At 38.6% G+C, this 17036-nt stretch overlaps 2 protein-coding genes across 3 annotated transcripts; both read left to right on the top strand.

Moving 5' to 3' along the window:
* Positions 1–4215: 4215 nt before the first annotated feature.
* Positions 4216–9935, top strand: LOC147856301 (serine/threonine-protein phosphatase PP1-like). Of its 2 annotated transcripts, XM_087329149.1 has the most exons (4): positions 4216–4611; positions 7229–7788; positions 7870–8091; positions 9604–9935. In XM_087329149.1, exons 1-4 carry the CDS (start codon positions 4434–4436, stop codon positions 9616–9618), a joined length of 975 nt encoding a protein of 324 aa, XP_087185275.1. In that variant the 5' UTR covers positions 4216–4433; the 3' UTR covers positions 9619–9935. The 2 variants fall into 2 exon arrangements, with proteins under 2 accessions (XP_087185275.1, XP_087185274.1); XM_087329148.1 differs by lacking the exon at positions 9604–9935 and having other exon boundaries at positions 7870–8504.
* Positions 9936–11684: 1749 nt separating this feature from the next.
* SULA (NAD(P)-binding Rossmann-fold superfamily protein) lies at positions 11685–16626 on the top strand. Its single transcript, XM_087329147.1, has 13 exons — positions 11685–11849; positions 12797–12874; positions 12955–13021; positions 13671–13730; positions 13859–13977; positions 14075–14119; positions 14342–14420; positions 14496–14557; positions 14628–14730; positions 15176–15236; positions 15319–15389; positions 16138–16277; positions 16353–16626. The coding sequence occupies exons 1-13, from the start codon at positions 11757–11759 to the stop codon at positions 16461–16463; spliced, it is 1089 nt and encodes a 362-aa protein (XP_087185273.1). The 5' UTR covers positions 11685–11756; the 3' UTR covers positions 16464–16626.
* Positions 16627–17036: the final 410 nt, after the last annotated feature.

Below are 17036 nucleotides of genomic sequence, written 5' to 3' on the forward strand. Positions count from 1 at the left end.
CAAGCACGCGGTGCTTGCTTAAGGCCGTGGAGAGGCTTCTTGAGTCAGCGGATGACTTTCAGATGGATGTTGGATTCGAAGCCAGGTGGTTGTACCATGTACACCTCCTCTTCTAATTTGCCTTGAAGAAAGGTGTTCTTGACGTCCATCTTATGGAGGTGCCACCTTTTCGCCACTGCAAGTGCAATCACGGTCCGCACAACCGTCATCTTTGCCATCGGGGCAAAGGTCTCTTCATAGTCGACTCCATGTGTTTGTGCGTATCCTTTCACTACAAGTCGGGCTTTGTAGCGGTTGATGGAATCGTCGACATTATAGTTCACTTTGTATATCCATATGCAGTTGAGTGCCTTCTTCTACGGTGAGTGGGAGATTAGATCCCATGTCTCGTTTTCGCATAGTGCATGCATCTCCTCGTTCATTCCTTCGACCCATCATGGATCCTCTACTGCTTCGAAAAAGTTTTCTGGTTCTCGAATTGTCGCCACTTTCATCATAAAGGCAGTGGTATGCCATATAGTCGTTGTAGCCGAATTGGCTAACAATATTATTCTCACGGGTGGGGCGACGGAGTTTTTCGTTCGCCGTGGCAATGGCTTTCTTTAGACTTGGTGTCCTCATGATAGGTACATCTAAGCCACCGGACTCACTGTCGAGGGAGTGAGTCGATTCATTGTCGTCGAATTGATCGTCAGATTCATATTCTGGCCGAGATGTGCTTTGGTCGCTTGGCGGCTCTTGTGGCCCACTAAGCCTTGTCATAATCGGGCTTTCTTCGAACATGTGTTCAAGTCGAACTTCGTCTTCTATGTTTTCGAGTTAATTCGTAAATGGTTCGGAAAGAGTTTGGCTCGGGTTCGTACCATGATGCCAATTCGTGAAAGACGACGTCTCGACTTACACGAATCTTCCGAGTAGAGGGGTTATAGCACTTGTACCCTTTTTGTTCTAGTGAGTATTGTACGAGGATACACTTCTCTGACTTAGGATCGAGCTTTTGTCACTTTTCGTCGGGAATGTGCACATATGCAAGTGAACTGAATCTCCTTACATGGGATAGATCAGACGTCTTCCCATAGTACTTTTTGTGCGGGGTAACCTCGTGCACACCAGTTCATGAGGTAGGCGACAATATTTGTTGCTTCGGCCCAATATGACTTTGGCATATTCTTTTAGTTCATCATGGCCCGTGCTACTTCAAAGATGTGTCGATTTTTGCATTCGGCTACTCCGTTTTGTTGCGGTGTATGTCAACACAAAAACTCTCACCAAATTCCTTCTTTCCGGAGAAAAGCCGAAAATTCGTCGGAGAAGTACTATTTTCCTCCATCCGACAGAAGATATCGTACATGATGTCCGGTTGTCTTTTCAACTTCGCTATTGAATTTCTGGAAGTGTCCAAACACTTCGCTCTTTCACCGCATGGGGTAGATCTAGTTGTGCCTGGAGAAGTCGTCGATAAAGGCCACGTAGTATCGGCTTCCGCCGAAGGTAGCCGTTTGAGTTGGTGCCCATACATTAGAATGAATTATGTTGCATACGCCTTTGCTCATGTTCCTCTATTTCGGGAACGGGTGCCAGTGTTGCTTGTCGAATTGGTAGGTTGCACATACACCTTCAATCTCCTTCTCTTCGAAGATCGGGAGCCTGATGACGACTCCTTTCAATTGCATTGCCTTGAGTTTATTGAGATTGATGTGGCCAATCCTCTTGTGCCACAACTCTATGCCTGTGTCGGCTTTGGTGCCTTTTGCAAACATGGCCGATTGCATCTTGTTGAGAATCAAGCTCAACTTAGTCTAGTGTGTGAACTCACCTTGAGAGTGAATAGACACTCCAACGGTCAAGAGTCACCATTATGTCACCTCTTTGCATTCTAGCATTTAGTATGAGTCATAGAATCATATTCTATGACACATAACTTATGAGCTTTCACATTCCCCATGCTCCATGAGTCTTGTAGTTAATGAAGAGAGAGGGTGACTATATAAAGCACCCTCCTCCCACCTTGTATTGAGTCAGTCTTTCTCCTTTTCTAATATACTTTTACCTTGTGTATTCTTTGTGTTTCACTCTCTCTCTCTCTCTCATACACACACACACACACACACACATAACTCACATCTCTTCCGCTTCACAAGAATCCATCTCTTGAACGAGAAGCATATGCCCAAGTCATATTGGGCCGAACCTGCAAATACGGTCGTCTACCTAATGAACCGGTGCACAACATCCGGCGTGCACGAGGTCACTCCGCACGAAAAATACTTCGGAAAGAAGCCAGACTTATCGCACATCCGCATATTCGGTGCGATAGCCTACGTGCACATCCCCGACGAGAAGCATCAAAAGCTTGATTCGAAGTTGGAGAAGTGTATCCTCGTAGGATACTCATTAGAGCAAAAGGGGTACAAGTGCTACAACCCCTCAACTCGAAAATCTTGCGTAAGTCGAGACATCGTTTTCGATGAGTCTACATCCTGGTACACACCAGAGACAACTCCGACTCCAACTCCGCTTGACCCGGAATCCACCGAACAAGAGATAGAGGATGAAGATCGCCTTACGCGCATGTTCGAAGAAAGTCCGATCATGACCCGACTAAGCGAACCACAAGAGCCTTTGAGCGATCAAAGCACATCACGGCCTAGCCCGATGATGGACAAAGGCAAGGCAAAAATGGCGAAATATGCTGACGATCGCGTCGACGACGATGAGTCGACCCACTCATCGACAGTGAGTTCGGCAGTTTCGAGGTACCAATCGGAGCTAAGAAAGCCCTCATCTCTGCAAACGAGAAGCTCCGTCGATCCACTCGTGAAAAGAACCCTGTAAGCCGATTCGGCTACAATGATTATATGGCGTACCATTATGCCTTTATGATGAAGGTAGCAACAGTACGGGAGCCGAAAACCTTTTCCGAAGCCGCGAAGGACCCACGATGGATCGAAGCAATGAACAAGGAGATGCAAGCACTACGAAAGAACGAGACGTGGGATCTCGTTCCCACCTTAGCGCACAAAAAGGCGATCGGATGCAGATGGATCTACAAAAAGGTCTCAAATAACAATGGTGTCATGGCATGGCTTGCCTAGAAGCATAGCGTTGCATAGACAAAAGATATCGTGAAAGTGAGGAAGGAATCACTAGGATTATGGACCGAAGAGACGAAAGAGTAGAGATAGAGTAAATAGAGATCAACAAGATATGACAAGATAGGATATTGAATGATATTTGAAGGAATAAAAGAGATTTATAATTATTTGATGAAAGAGTTACAAAAGTGGTTGTAAGCACCGTTGATCCTTTGAACTTGGTCTCACAAGATAATCGCTCTTCTCTTTCTTGATAGTAGGCCACAACAATCTTCACTTCAATATTTTGATGAAGATAAGGCTCGAACCGCCTCCCTCTTGTTGAGAGTTGACCACCCCGATCGCCAAGCTAGAACTCCACCTTTATGTTAAACTTCTTCCTTTCTTTCTCTATTTTATGGTATCTTTTATGTAATATATATTTGATTGATATCTCATACCTCTCCCCCTTTGATCTTCTCTTTCACCATTTAAATAGGTGCCCCCATGCATATGATGCATTGGAGGGTACAAGTCATGCATGTAGTGCATGAAATGCATGTGATGCATGATAGGAATCTCGCTCATTTGAGCTTTCATGTATGAAAAAATATATGACATAAGAATAAACATGAAAATATAGTTTTAGAAACAAAGGACCTAGCCTAATGGTAGGTGTGGTGACTTTGGTATATGAGGTTGTGGGTTTGGTTGGGTCTCTCAAATATTATTGAATACAACATGTAACATCGTTTTTATATCATGAAGCAAATCCTTTATCTTATATATATTATTAGTATAGAGTAAATGGTAAGATTTGAAAGTCATAGGGTGGGGTTATTGGTTCAAGTCCTAAAGAGGAGAGGAATGAATGAAGGGCAGAAATGTAAATAGAAAATAAACGAAGGGGCAGAAATGTAAATAGAAAATAAATGAAGGAGAGGAAGAGGAAGAGGAAGAAGGAGAAAAAGAAGAGGAAGGCAAAGGGAGGCGGCCGTTGAAATCGACGCAGCGCAGGCCTGCTCTGCCTCCTCCTCCTCCTCCTCCCACGATGATGATGATGATGATGATGATGATGATGTGCTCCATCTCCATCTCCATCGCCCTCTGATTAGAACAACGAGCAACGGCGAAGGAAAATCTTTCCTTTCCTTTCCCCCTCAATCACTCAAATCTGTCACCGAGAAACACACAGCGACGGCGACAGTGGCAGGGACAGGATCAGGGAGAAAGCACAGATACAGGGATATAAAGAGAAAGGGCAATACGTATCTCTGGACGCAGTCTTTATTGTTGTTGTTGATCAGAAGAAAAGGCAAGAGAAGAGAAGAGAAAGAACAGATTGAAATTTAGGGTTTGATGGACCCTGCCGCTCTTGACGATATCATCCACCGTCTCTTAGAAGTGCGAGAAACAAGGCCTGGGAAGCAGGTGCAGCTATCAGAATCGGAGATCAGGCAGCTTTGTGTTGCTGCCAAGACAATCTTCATGCAACAGCCTGGATTACTCGAACTGGAAGCACCAATTAAGATCTGCGGTAATGCCATATCCTACATTAGTTCTCCCTTCTGCCATTGTTGTGAAGGCATTATAGTTTATATTTATTTTGTGACATCTTCGTAAGTTTCAGTTACGCTCATAAATAGTGTTAGGCCAAATATGGAAGCGTTTAGGTGAAGTTTTTTGTGAGTAATCAAAACTTGCAAATAGGTTACGACAGTTTTGAAAGGAAATTGAAACCATCAAGTTCACATCTGTATGCAAGTGAGAACATAGAGAATGATTTGATGCCTGGCAATTTTGCTTCATCTCTGTTTGCAAGAGTGGATATAGATGTTGTGAACGTAGGGATGTGTTAGTTGTATAAAGTCTAGAAATGTGGATCAGTTTAGTACACACACGTTATTTGAAAATAAAATTTCTATATATGTATGTGTAATTTGAGGTGTTGATGCCGCATGGCGTGGAAAGTGCCTTCCAATGTTATATGCGAGAAATAGACACTTTGATGATTTTAAGAGATGCAAAAAGTAAGTTTTGAAAGAAGAAAGAAGTTACATGCTTTACTGAGTAGAAGTAAGCTCGTTGTTTATTTCAGATGCACCGTAGTTTGAAACTGAAGTAATCTTTTTTCACGAGCTTTTGAAATTTTAAAAGTCTAATTAAGGTTATATAATATAAGTAGGATGATGTAGAAGCTCAATATTTGGAAGAGTGCTAATGGATTCAGAAAAATGGGTACCTGATAACCATAGAAATTGAGCTTGAAATCAACGGAATACCCAATGTCATACTGCCCACATTGCGCAATGTCAAGTACTTATCCGACCATTGTAAGAACAATGATTATCTCTCAGAATATTTTCTGATGAGATAGCTTGCACGCGTGGAGAAGTTTAAGTGCTTTTGTTTTATTGAGATAGCTTGAACTTGTGTAGAAATTTAGGCGTTGAAATCAAAGCAATACCCAATGTCATACTGCCCACATTGCGCAATGTCAAGTACTTATCCGAATGTTGTAAGAACAATGATTATCTCTCAGAATATTTTCTGATGAGATAGCTTGCATGTGTGGAGAAGTTTAAGTGTTTTTATTTTGTTAAGATAGATCACACTTGTGGGTAGGTTTATGTGTTTTTCTTTATTTTTGTTCTCAATATAGAGATAATTTGACTCATTTCTGTAATTTCCCCATCTATGTGATTTATCAGTCTCTTGATGTCATCTTCACTCTTATGATGCCAAAATAAAGACAAAAAAGTAAGATTGTCTTGGTTCCTAGCACAGGAATGCTCTAAATGTTAAGATGTATTGGAAAGAAAATACAAATGACGCAAGCATAGACCTCAATTATGAAGACATGTTGAGCATATCTACAAAGATGTCTTGGGCTGGGAACTAAGTAAGATGTAATAGCCCGGCCTTGTTATAGTATTTTTTTATATCTATCTCATCTTCTTGATGAATGTGTTTCACATATTATAGAAATCCCTACTGCTATCTAGGTTCACCCTATGCAGTGTGCTTGGTAGATAAATCGCTGCTGTTCCCTCACTTACTGGTGGATTAACAAAAGAGTAAAACTTCCTCAAAAGTGAATATAAAGTCCATTTGTGCGCAAAACTTCTTTATTGCTCAATTGATTTGAAACCATGACAAAACTGGCACATTATACAACTTTTTGAAGACACCTGACTAATGATCATTGAGCATATGCATGAGATTGATGACAAAATACATCATTTGGTCCCAAAGGTTGGTGGTCACAGAATATTTTAGCAAGTACAACACCAGTCAGGGGAAACAGGAATCTGCAAATATGTCACAGCTGACTTGCCTGTCTGCTGAAAACCCTAATATTACAAATCCCCCTCGCACAAGTAACAAAACCCCATTCATATCCAATAATCATGGAATCACACTCTTCAATTCTAAACACATACAGTCACCATGGTCAAAGGGATAGTCACATTAATTCTAACGAGAATAAAAAATTCATCATGTAACCGCAATAAATCTATGATGGAGAAACATAGGAAGAGTACAAATCTCCATGTTCTTGATTATGTTGTTCGTTCAATTTTGTAAGAGGAAATAATAATTGGCATCCATAGTTTGCAAATATTTGAATCTTATTTCTCTTTTGTCACTTTAGCTACATTTTCACACTTATCTTCCTATCCATGGCTTCAAGTATTTTGCAAAATCCAAAATTAAATTAAAAATTTCCAAGCTCAAGAATGTAGTTTCTTAAATTTTTTCCTAAAATCTGAATCGAAGATCTCTTTATGTATCTCAAATGTTTGGAGAATGTGAGTGGGGTTAGGAAATTCATTAAGCCCAATCTTTGGGTGGCAACAGTCATCTGTCATGCACAAAATAAGATATTAACTATATCACAACTTTCACATTCAGGTAATATTTTTTGACAAACGCTTACATCTCATAAGTTTAGGTGACCTCTTTGTTTTTGAATTCTCATATGACTTAGTGTATGATTTAATCAAATGTTGCAGGTGATGAGCATATGCTCATATGGATTGGTTGATTATTATGTTTCTAGTAAAATGGGTTTCTACTGGGAAATATAATGAATTTGTATCACTGTCTACATTTTTCAGCCTTAAATATGTAATGTATCTGCTGTTTTGTAGGTGATATTCATGGCCAATATTCAGATCTCTTAAGGCTTTTTGAATATGGTGGGCTTCCACCACAGGCCAATTACCTCTTTTTAGGAGATTACGTAGATCGTGGAAAGCAAAGTTTGGAAACCATATGTCTTCTTCTTGCTTATAAGATCAAATTTCCAGAGAATTTCTTTCTTCTAAGAGGCAATCATGAATGTGCTTCAATCAATCGCATATACGGGTTCTATGATGAATGCAAACGAAGGTTCAATGTCAGGTTGTGGAAGACTTTTACTGACTGCTTCAATTGTCTCCCTGTTGCTGCTTTGATTGATGAAAAAATTCTGTGTATGCATGGTGGGATTTCACCAGATATGAGTAATTTTGAACAAATTAAAGCAATACCTCGCCCTACGGATGTACCGGATCAAGGATTGTTATGTGATCTTTTATGGGCAGATCCTGATAAAGAGAGGTCAGGTTGGGGTGAGAATGATAGAGGTGTCTCTTTTACTTTTGGAGCTGACAAAGTTGCCGAGTTTCTTCAGAAGCATGATCTTGACCTTATTTGTCGAGCACACCAGGTTTTACATTTAACTACACTCTCTCTGCTTCTTTTGTCTATATTAGAAAGATGGGCTTGAATGACCCTTTCTATTTGCCAGGTTGTAGAAGATGGGTATGAGTTCTTTGCTGATAGACAGCTTGTGACGATATTTTCTGCTCCGAATTACTGTGGAGAATTCGATAATGCTGGAGCAATGATGAGTGTTGATGAAACACTAATGTGTTCTTTTCAGATTCTCAAGCCTGCGGAGAAGAAACCAAAGTTTGCATACTCGTCTGTTGGCGCAGCAAAACCTGGAACACCACCCCGTGGTTCAAAGGTATCAAGGATTTTATGACATTTTTCTTCTTCAACATAATCAATGACATTATAATCATGATGCACATTTTGGGTTCTGGTCTGCCTAACCAACCCAGCTTGTTTCACCACCTGGTATATGGATTGCCAGATAATTCTGACCTTGTTAACCCTGTGCTATCCTTACATGGCATTTGACATTGTCCATCTAAAACCCCTTCTGGTTTTCTTTTTGACGGCATTTTATTTGAAACTGAGAGAAGTGTAATATATAATTCCGTTCATTATTATTGTTACTCACTTCTACACTTTGGTCCCAGTTGGAGGTTGCGTACAATTTGGATTCTTTTATAGGCCCTTGACTTTCTTGGGGCTATTGTCACCATATGGCTTTACCTTTAAATTTGTTTTATAAATGTGTATCTTCATGTGCTAGAGGCTATCAAATGTGTAGCCTTGCTATTCTTGGTGTTGAGCACCATCTGGTGTTCAGTTTAGGTGCATTTTCATTAATGATGCAACAAACAGAAGTGTGAAAGTATGAACTGCATGTGAATGATACAATGGAAGGACGACTTCATGTAAACTTGTCTAGGAAAGCTAGGAGTATCCCATTGAAGAGGTGGAGTGTCACAGTATGCAGCGTCACCTCTTGTAATAATTCAAGTCCAGTAATATGCAGCATTGGTATGCACGTTACTGTCTCTTTTGTTTCTTGGCTTAGTCTTCAGAGGCATGCAACGAACGAATGGAAGGGAAAACTAGTAGTGGACAAGGTGCATGACTGGGATCTTTTGAGATGGTCAATATTGGGTATCATGAAGAAAATTATGAGCTTAAACTACAGTACATGATCATGCAACTTTTGTGTAAATTGATGCAAGAAGAATTGGGAATTCAGTAGGGGCCACGAGAATCAATGAATTCAACTTCTGAAATTCATGGAGAGATGTTACATTACCTCATTATATGATCTGGATGTAAATGGTATTATTTTATTCCACATGCAGTCATAGGAAATTGTGTATAAAACCAGCAATTGCGTTATATTTTCACTAGAATGATTATATGTTATTAGAATCCTCTGCAATATTCCCATTCAGAGAACTTGTTTCTTGCACCGTGACTGTTTTAGGGTCCTTCAAAGCCACCTACATCTTAATATGTAGCCCTTTGCACGTGCTTTCTTAGACCAATCCCTTCCATCCCATATATATATTACATAGAATTTTGAAGTCTTAGATGTTCAATTGAAGTTATGGAGGTTGTGCATTATTGTTGTACCAATTGCTGTTTTATAGTTATGGCATTGGTTTTGGAGGACTTCAACTGTAGTGCATTAGCATTGAACAATAATTTACCTGTCTTATCATTGGATATATAATGCCACATAGTTGCAGTTGTTGGCCGCTTAGCATTAACTTGTGGAAAGAACAATGAAAATGGCCTAGAAGCTTGTAAATTCAAAATGAGAATAATAAATTGGATGTGTGAAAATAAATGAATGATAACAACCTTATTTTGGTTTTTTTAGGGTGGATACCTTTAAAGATGAAGGCACTTGGTGGATAACTGGAAAAAAGTTCACATTAGCTTGTTGATGAATAATGAATGAATAATTGAACATTTCTTAAATCTCATAAGACTCTTCGAAGAAGGTTCCTATATGTTTTACTTGAGAAACCAAACTCCATAATATGAAGCTCCAATGCCTTTGTATATCTATATATTTTCGAAGATGCTGAATCAGTACTATTTATGCTTTTACACATTGTAATACATACAATTTATGACTAACTTACTATTAACATGTTGATGCCAAGTTTGGCATATGTTGAATGGATAACTCACAAATGTTTAGCATCACTTTATCGTTATCGAAGTTAGTGAAGTTTTAATCCTTTTTTCGCTTAATGAAGGAATCATAGGATGTAATTCAATATAGTGAAACATGTTAAGTATGAGGATTGTTAATGTATTTGTACTTTAGCATACACAAGTGCCATATTTCAAAGGATTTTAATAGGATATGAGGGAGGTTAATGATTCACCACCGTATTGTGAAGGTATTATCCTTAGATGATTCATCATACCAAGGTGGGTACTTTCTTACATGATTCACCATGATTTGCAATTTTAGATTATACAAAGAAGACTTTTGTTGCATATATTTGGATGAAGATGAAGTATTAGGGATGTATTGTTTTGGTGAGCAAGTGATGAGGCAATGTTTGGGTACATAGTTCGTCTTTCACAACCCATCCATGACCACTCGTGACCCTTTTCTTGATTCATGCAATGATACATGAATAACCATGCTATAATATACCCTTGAAACACCTATCATACCATCAACATATATGCCCTTCATTCTATCCTCAACCATGCACTCTCCAAATCATACAATTTTTTGTAAATCAGTAAAAGTTATTGGTATTTGACAAATAACATAAGCCACCAACTATTTTGACAAGGGCATTTCTAGTCGATCTACGACTTTCTCTAGAGATAACTAAAACTTGTCGGTATTCCCAAAAATAAATATGCCTAAACTATATTCTAATATTCAAATGTTGGCAATTTAGAACGAAAAGTTCCATCAAATAATATGTTTAAATTCGTTATTATGAAGTTTGAGTGATAAGTATGAAATGTAAATTATGAGGAACTTTCCCTTGGTCATGGATGAGTTAGTGATAGGGTGAAACATAAAATTTAAAGACTAGTTGGTTCGGATTAGTAGCATGCTTTCATGGAGAAACACTAATCTTTAGGGTATAAGCTTTCCAAAAGAAAATCCCTATGTGTTATTATCCTTGAGAAAATATGGAGAATAGTGAGTAAAATCAACTTGCAAATGACGAGCGCATATACTGATCTTGAAATGTTGGCAACAAAGGGGGTTTAAAGCATATCGGCAAATGTACATGATCACGCGATGAAGTGAACAAGTGGTTGTGTATTTATAGGATGGTTTACAAGTCAAAATATTGGAGAATGGGGGGAAGTTTTAGTGACAAATGCGGTGAGATGATCAAGGATCCATATATTTCGGATAAAGAGTATGTATGGATCCCTCCCATGTCAGTGTGCTCCATTATCTTCAAAGCTGACCGGCCCACTTTTCTCATCACACAACCAAAAGACTTGAGGTGGGGTTATGGACAAGAGACCTAGTGCTCCCCGGTTTCTCGAACAAATGGAAGAAGTGTACGGGGGGGGGGGGGGGGGGGGGGGGGGAGGGGGGATTATCAATAGAGGACTCGTGGTCGAGGCATTCGGGAGGGGGGGTTGCTTGTGTTCACACGGGTGTGGGGAGAGCGGACGGGTGGACACTTGTGGGGGATGGAGCGATTTGTATAATATAATGACTTTTGGACGGGATATGGGCGGCCGGCCGGCCGAACTACAAAAGAGGGTGCTTTTTGTTAGCTACTTACTAGACATTATTAGTAGTAGTTTGTTTTGGCCCCATTTCTTCTTTCTTTTGGGGGGCTGTTAATTGGCCACGCAGCCATCCAATCCATCCATCCATCGGAAGGAAGGAAAGAAAGAACGAAAATCCGTACTACAGACAGAGAAATCAAGTGAAAACTGACCTCTCCCCCCCCCCCCCTAAATCAAGTGAAATCAAGGAAAGTTTGGTAGCTTTTGCTTCCATTCAGCGAGCGAGCGAGCGAGCGACGGATGGCTATGGCCATGGTAGCTCCACCTGCTCTTCCTCGCCTTTCTTCCAGGGATTCCTTCCTTGATTCAACCTTCCCTTCTCATCCTCACCAGGTGAAATCCTGTTACTTCTGAGTGTGTGTGTGTGTGTGTGTGACCATTGATGTTTGAAAGTCATGTTTTCGGAATATGCATTTACAGTATTGTGTCAACATCGTTATTCTTTTCTTGGGGGGTAACACGAGCTGAAAGAGAAGGGGATATGATTCAGTATTAATGCCTGGATATGATGAAATGACCTGCGAGACTAATCTGAGAGTGAAATGTAGCATATGACATCTTCAAAGCGGCAATGCAAACTATGTGAAAGTGAAACGAAATATGGTACTAGCATATTCAAATGATTGCATATGATACCCAAAGGTACACGCATCACCTGATTCATAATACAAGTGTACTATATACGTAAAGAAAAAGACCACCTTAGAAAAGAGAGAGATGAATGAACTAAAGTTCTCCTGATCGAAAAAGGTGTGTGAGGCTGAAGCTAGAAGCTGAAACCGTTATTGGGTACGTGATACAAGTGCCAGATTTAAGCTAAAGTATTAGTTTTTTTTTACCTTATATAGACAGGCCTAGAGTCTGCATTTGATGGACACTTTCAAAGCTTATGGTATTGTGTTCAGAATGTTTATTTTGCACAACTGTTTTGCGCAGACAAACTGTCTATGAAAGAGATATGTGAAATCTTTGAGGGGTTGAGTAAAATTTGTGATCAAATGGAAGATTATCTTTATGCATAATTGAAATTTCCTATATGATGCTGAATTAGAAGAACGGAGTGCTATTCATATAGAGTTCTTCATTTCTTCTATCAAAATTTCTCATTTACATCCTTTTATTAGGACATCTTTCAGGGATCAAGGTCTTTGAAAGGATTTTGTTTTCTTTAGGATGAGTAGAAAAGCAGCAAAGCGTCCTAAATAACAATATGGGATATATGCGATAGAAGTCAATTTCAAAATTCCGTCTCATGAAATCATGTGGTGTTTCTTCATCAGATAGAGCAGGGTAATACTCCATCAAATAGATTTCGATTGTGTGTTGTATTTCAAGCCAAACAAGCTGGCTATGATAAGGTAATCTAATCCAATGTGTCTATCTTGCTCAGAATGGAATTCAGCTTTCGTTGTACTCACATTCAAGTTGTACCTTGTAGATGATAGTCTCTATCACTGGAGCTACTGGGTTTATCGGAAAACGGTTAGTGGAGAGGCTTCTATCAGGTTTGACAATTCCCACTACAATGAGGATAATGTTGATTTGAAAATTACTATTGGATTAATAGTTTCCTGAAAGAAATAACTTGATATATGTTAGTTGCGTTTTGTTTGTTTGTTTGCGCTAGTGCTAACTTCAATGTCTTTTTTGTGGACTATAAATAATTCCCTTTCTTATCTCCAATTAGTGATGGCCAATATTTTATATATTTATTTGAGGTTATCGTCCATAGATGTCTAATTTAATTTCTGGCCAAAAGATCTTCCCAAATTATGAGGTGACTGACTCAACTTGTTTGGATAAAGAATGACCATGTTTATGTGCCAGAATATTTGGACCTATGGATAAGATGTTTACACACTAAAAGATTTGTGTTCATGGATGAGATATTACGAGGTTGTGCAACCTCATTTCTCTGTCTTTCTCAGTTCTGTATGCAAATAAAACAGTTTAATTCTGTATACTTGACACAGAAAGTCTAAGATGTCAGCAGGTCACTTTAACTAAACAATAAACATTAGCTAGATATAGGAAGGTTGCATCTCATATTAGCCTTTGAGATTTTAAAAAATGTGGAAACATTTTGCAGTTGGAAATTGCAACGAGTATCATTCCATTTTCTCTAATTTTCACATTTTTTCGTATGGTACACAGATGGCCATAAAGTCCGGGTTTTGACAAGATCTGCGTCAAAGGCACAAGATATATTTCCTGGTAAGCAGGTAAAAAAGATATCAGTGGAAAACTAATGCTATTTCGACAAAAAGGAAACACAATCTTCTGGATATTCTTTTGGGATGAAAATAAAACACAAATCTAAGCACAGAAATGCTTGCTTGCAGCTAAAACATATCCAGGAATAGAAATAGCTGAGGAGGCTGATTGGCCTCAATTAATTGAAGGCTCAACAGCAGTTGTGAATTTAGCTGGAACTCCCATCAGCACTCGGTGGTCACCAGATGTATGGGAAGTTTCTGTTCTTCGGTTTGTTTAGTGTCCTGTTGTTCATTCACATCTTTACTTACACCTCTCACAAAAGTCCTCCCTCACCTTTTCAGGTTAAAACTGATATATTAAAAAGCAGAGTGCATGCCACAACAAAGGTAAAAACTCACAGTGTTTTCGCACATCAATAGGTGATAGATAGAATCAAATTTAAGCATGTTATATATGGTTAATGTCTACCTTACACACTCTATGCGATAGAGCATACTTGTAGCTGAAAAATTTTAATATTTTTACTCTTGCTCATACATTTATATCTCAATTTTCTTTGTGGAGTCTTGCTCAGTTGCTTTAATATTAATGCATTCTGCCATTACAAGGTAGTGGAGTCCATCAATTCTATACCAAAGCAGCTAAAGCCTTCTGTTCTAGTTAGTGCAACTGCTTTAGGATTCTATGGTATGAAGATATTGAGCACAGTGAATTTTTGCGGAAGTAAAGAATGTTCTGTAAGCATTCTGTTTGTCTTTACAGGAACAAGTGAGAGTCAAACTTTTGATGAATTAAGTCCTTCTGGAAGTGATTACCTCGCTAAGGTAACCTGCATTGTCCTAGTGTAAATATTTTTCTTTTTTGTGATTCTCTGAGGTCAAACAATCGCTTTAGGTCTGTGTAGATTGGGAATCGACAGCAAAGAAAGTTGATGATGATGTGCGGTTGGTGCTAATTCGAATTGGAGTTGTTCTTGACCATGATGGCGGTGCTTTAGGTGAACAATTGAGCCTATTATGTTGTCAGTGGTGGTTTCATTCAATCATCAGTCCATGCTGTCTGATATAGTTTCCAACCTACTTTATACTACAGTGAATGGTTCCTGATGTTCCTAGATTTTTTTCTAACACTGCTACTAAATTCTAATGATATGTGTGACAACTAGGCTATCCATTCACTAGTGGAAAGCCTGGTCTCACTGTGCAACTGAAGTAATTTCTTCCTTAGCCGATAGAAGTGGAATTCCAAGTGCCCAGGAACATATTCTGTGTATGGAAAACTAGAGGATCTTATCTAACATGAGTAAATACTATGTGTTTTGTGGAATGGTAAAAACAAAAAAAAAAGCTACAATGAATGTGTATAGTTGACATCTAAAATCTGTACATTGGTATTTTCTCATATCAAGTCCTTGATATTATTCTCCCTACTTGTTTTGGCAGCTCAAATGATTCCTTTGTTCAAATTATTTGCCGGTGGTCCAATCGGATCAGGAAAGCAATGGTACAATGATGCAAAAGTTAACATAAGATTCGTATGTTTGAAATTGGTATGAGAAATGATAAACAATAATTTCCTTGTGAAGGTTTTCTTGGGTGCATCGTGATGACTTGGTGAATCTTATCATTGAATCTATATCAAATAATGCTTACAAAGGTATGTTCTACGCTAATGTCTAATAATGCTGAGACATATACTATCTGCTTATATTCAAACTGTATCTGGAATTAACCTCCTCTCTCTATAATGCCATTTCTGTAGATTTTGCCAGTAGTTGACACAAAATAATCACAATATTTTCTTTAGAGAACCTATGGATAGGGGGGTTCCAAGCCATTTCCCTGTAACATGTTACATTTTCAAATACCACTAGATATGGATTCATATACTCCCAGTTATTTAGCTTGTCACATTTGTTCCAGAAATGGACATTCATCCCTTATTCTTGTAAAGATTATTAGTTTGCTTTAAATATTATTCTTTGTAGAAATATGAATCATATTTAATTTCTGATTAGATCTATAGTTGGATTAAACAAAACTGTGAGAAACTTCATATAAATGAAGAATATACTAATCCTTTTGGCTCATTAGATAGTAAGTGATTTTGAAATCTTGCCTCACTTGCTATGGCATCCAATGTGACAAGGATACTAGGGTACTAATTCTCTGACAAGATGTCATTGGTAGGACGAAATAGTGCATATCATCTTCCCATTGGTTACGAGGCAGTTCAGGATGTCTGGTGGATGAGACAAACAAATCTGAACCGAAACTTGAATGTGGTTATTTTGTGAGGAAGAAGAGATTCTGATGTTTTCCCCTTTCTGAGAAAACCTTAAACTTTTCTTGCAGTTTATTTGTTAACAATTATGCCATGTTTATTTATTAAAATGGTTGTGCAGGAATTATTAATGGAACTGCCCCAAACCCTGTACGATTCTCTGAAATGTGTGACCGTCTAGGATCAGTACTCGGTCGACCTTCTTGGTTGCCAGTGCCTGACTTCGTATTGCAAGCTGTTTTAGGAGAGGGTGCTCTTGTGGTAAGCTTCTGCTGTGATTATTTGCAGGTAAATTATGAAGACTGATGCGTAATATTCATGTCACTGCCTTCATAGGTACTCAAGGGGCAGCGTGTAATTCCAAAGAAGGCTTTGGAATTAGGATTTAAGTTCAAGTATCACTATATCACTGATGCTTTGAAAGCAATAGTTTTAAACCTAGTGTGAATAAGTTCTAGGAAAAGCTGAGCTGACAGAGCAATCCATGAATTAGTATGTTTTACAACATAAATTTTCTCTTCTGGGCTACCTAAAAAGAGGCAATAGAAATGGAAGCAATTTGTTTTCCTGTCCAGGCTATGTAACTGTAATGTATTTGGGATTTATTCAAAAAACTATCTTTCCTTAATTCTTACACTACAAAATTATCCTTCCTTTTCTTTTATTAATGTCGTTGATCTGTTTCATGTATCGTTTGATTCATGTTTACCTGGACATAGTAGACCAGTTTTATGTCATTGAAATTCCTGGCTCACGTCTTTCAAACATATATATACCCTGGGTCTTAATGTGCAAATATTGTGAACTGAGCATTTCCTGTATCATGTTAGATTCTGATAATCACTGCTCCCCATGTGTTAATGATGTACAACCTAATATCATTTCTAATCTTGAGGTGCAACTTGTGTGATTTCCAACATACAAGAGATCAACACATCAAATAAACTTGTTTGCATATCTTCATGATACTAATCCACAAAGACATTTGGATTAGCAATGATACCAAGTAATAAACATAAA

This window comes from Azolla caroliniana, unplaced genomic scaffold (assembly GCF_043228905.1).
Source record: "Azolla caroliniana isolate FFs.n. ecotype wild unplaced genomic scaffold, voAzoCaro1.0.p SCAF_13, whole genome shotgun sequence".
Classification (NCBI taxonomy): domain Eukaryota; kingdom Viridiplantae; phylum Streptophyta; class Polypodiopsida; order Salviniales; family Salviniaceae; genus Azolla; species Azolla caroliniana.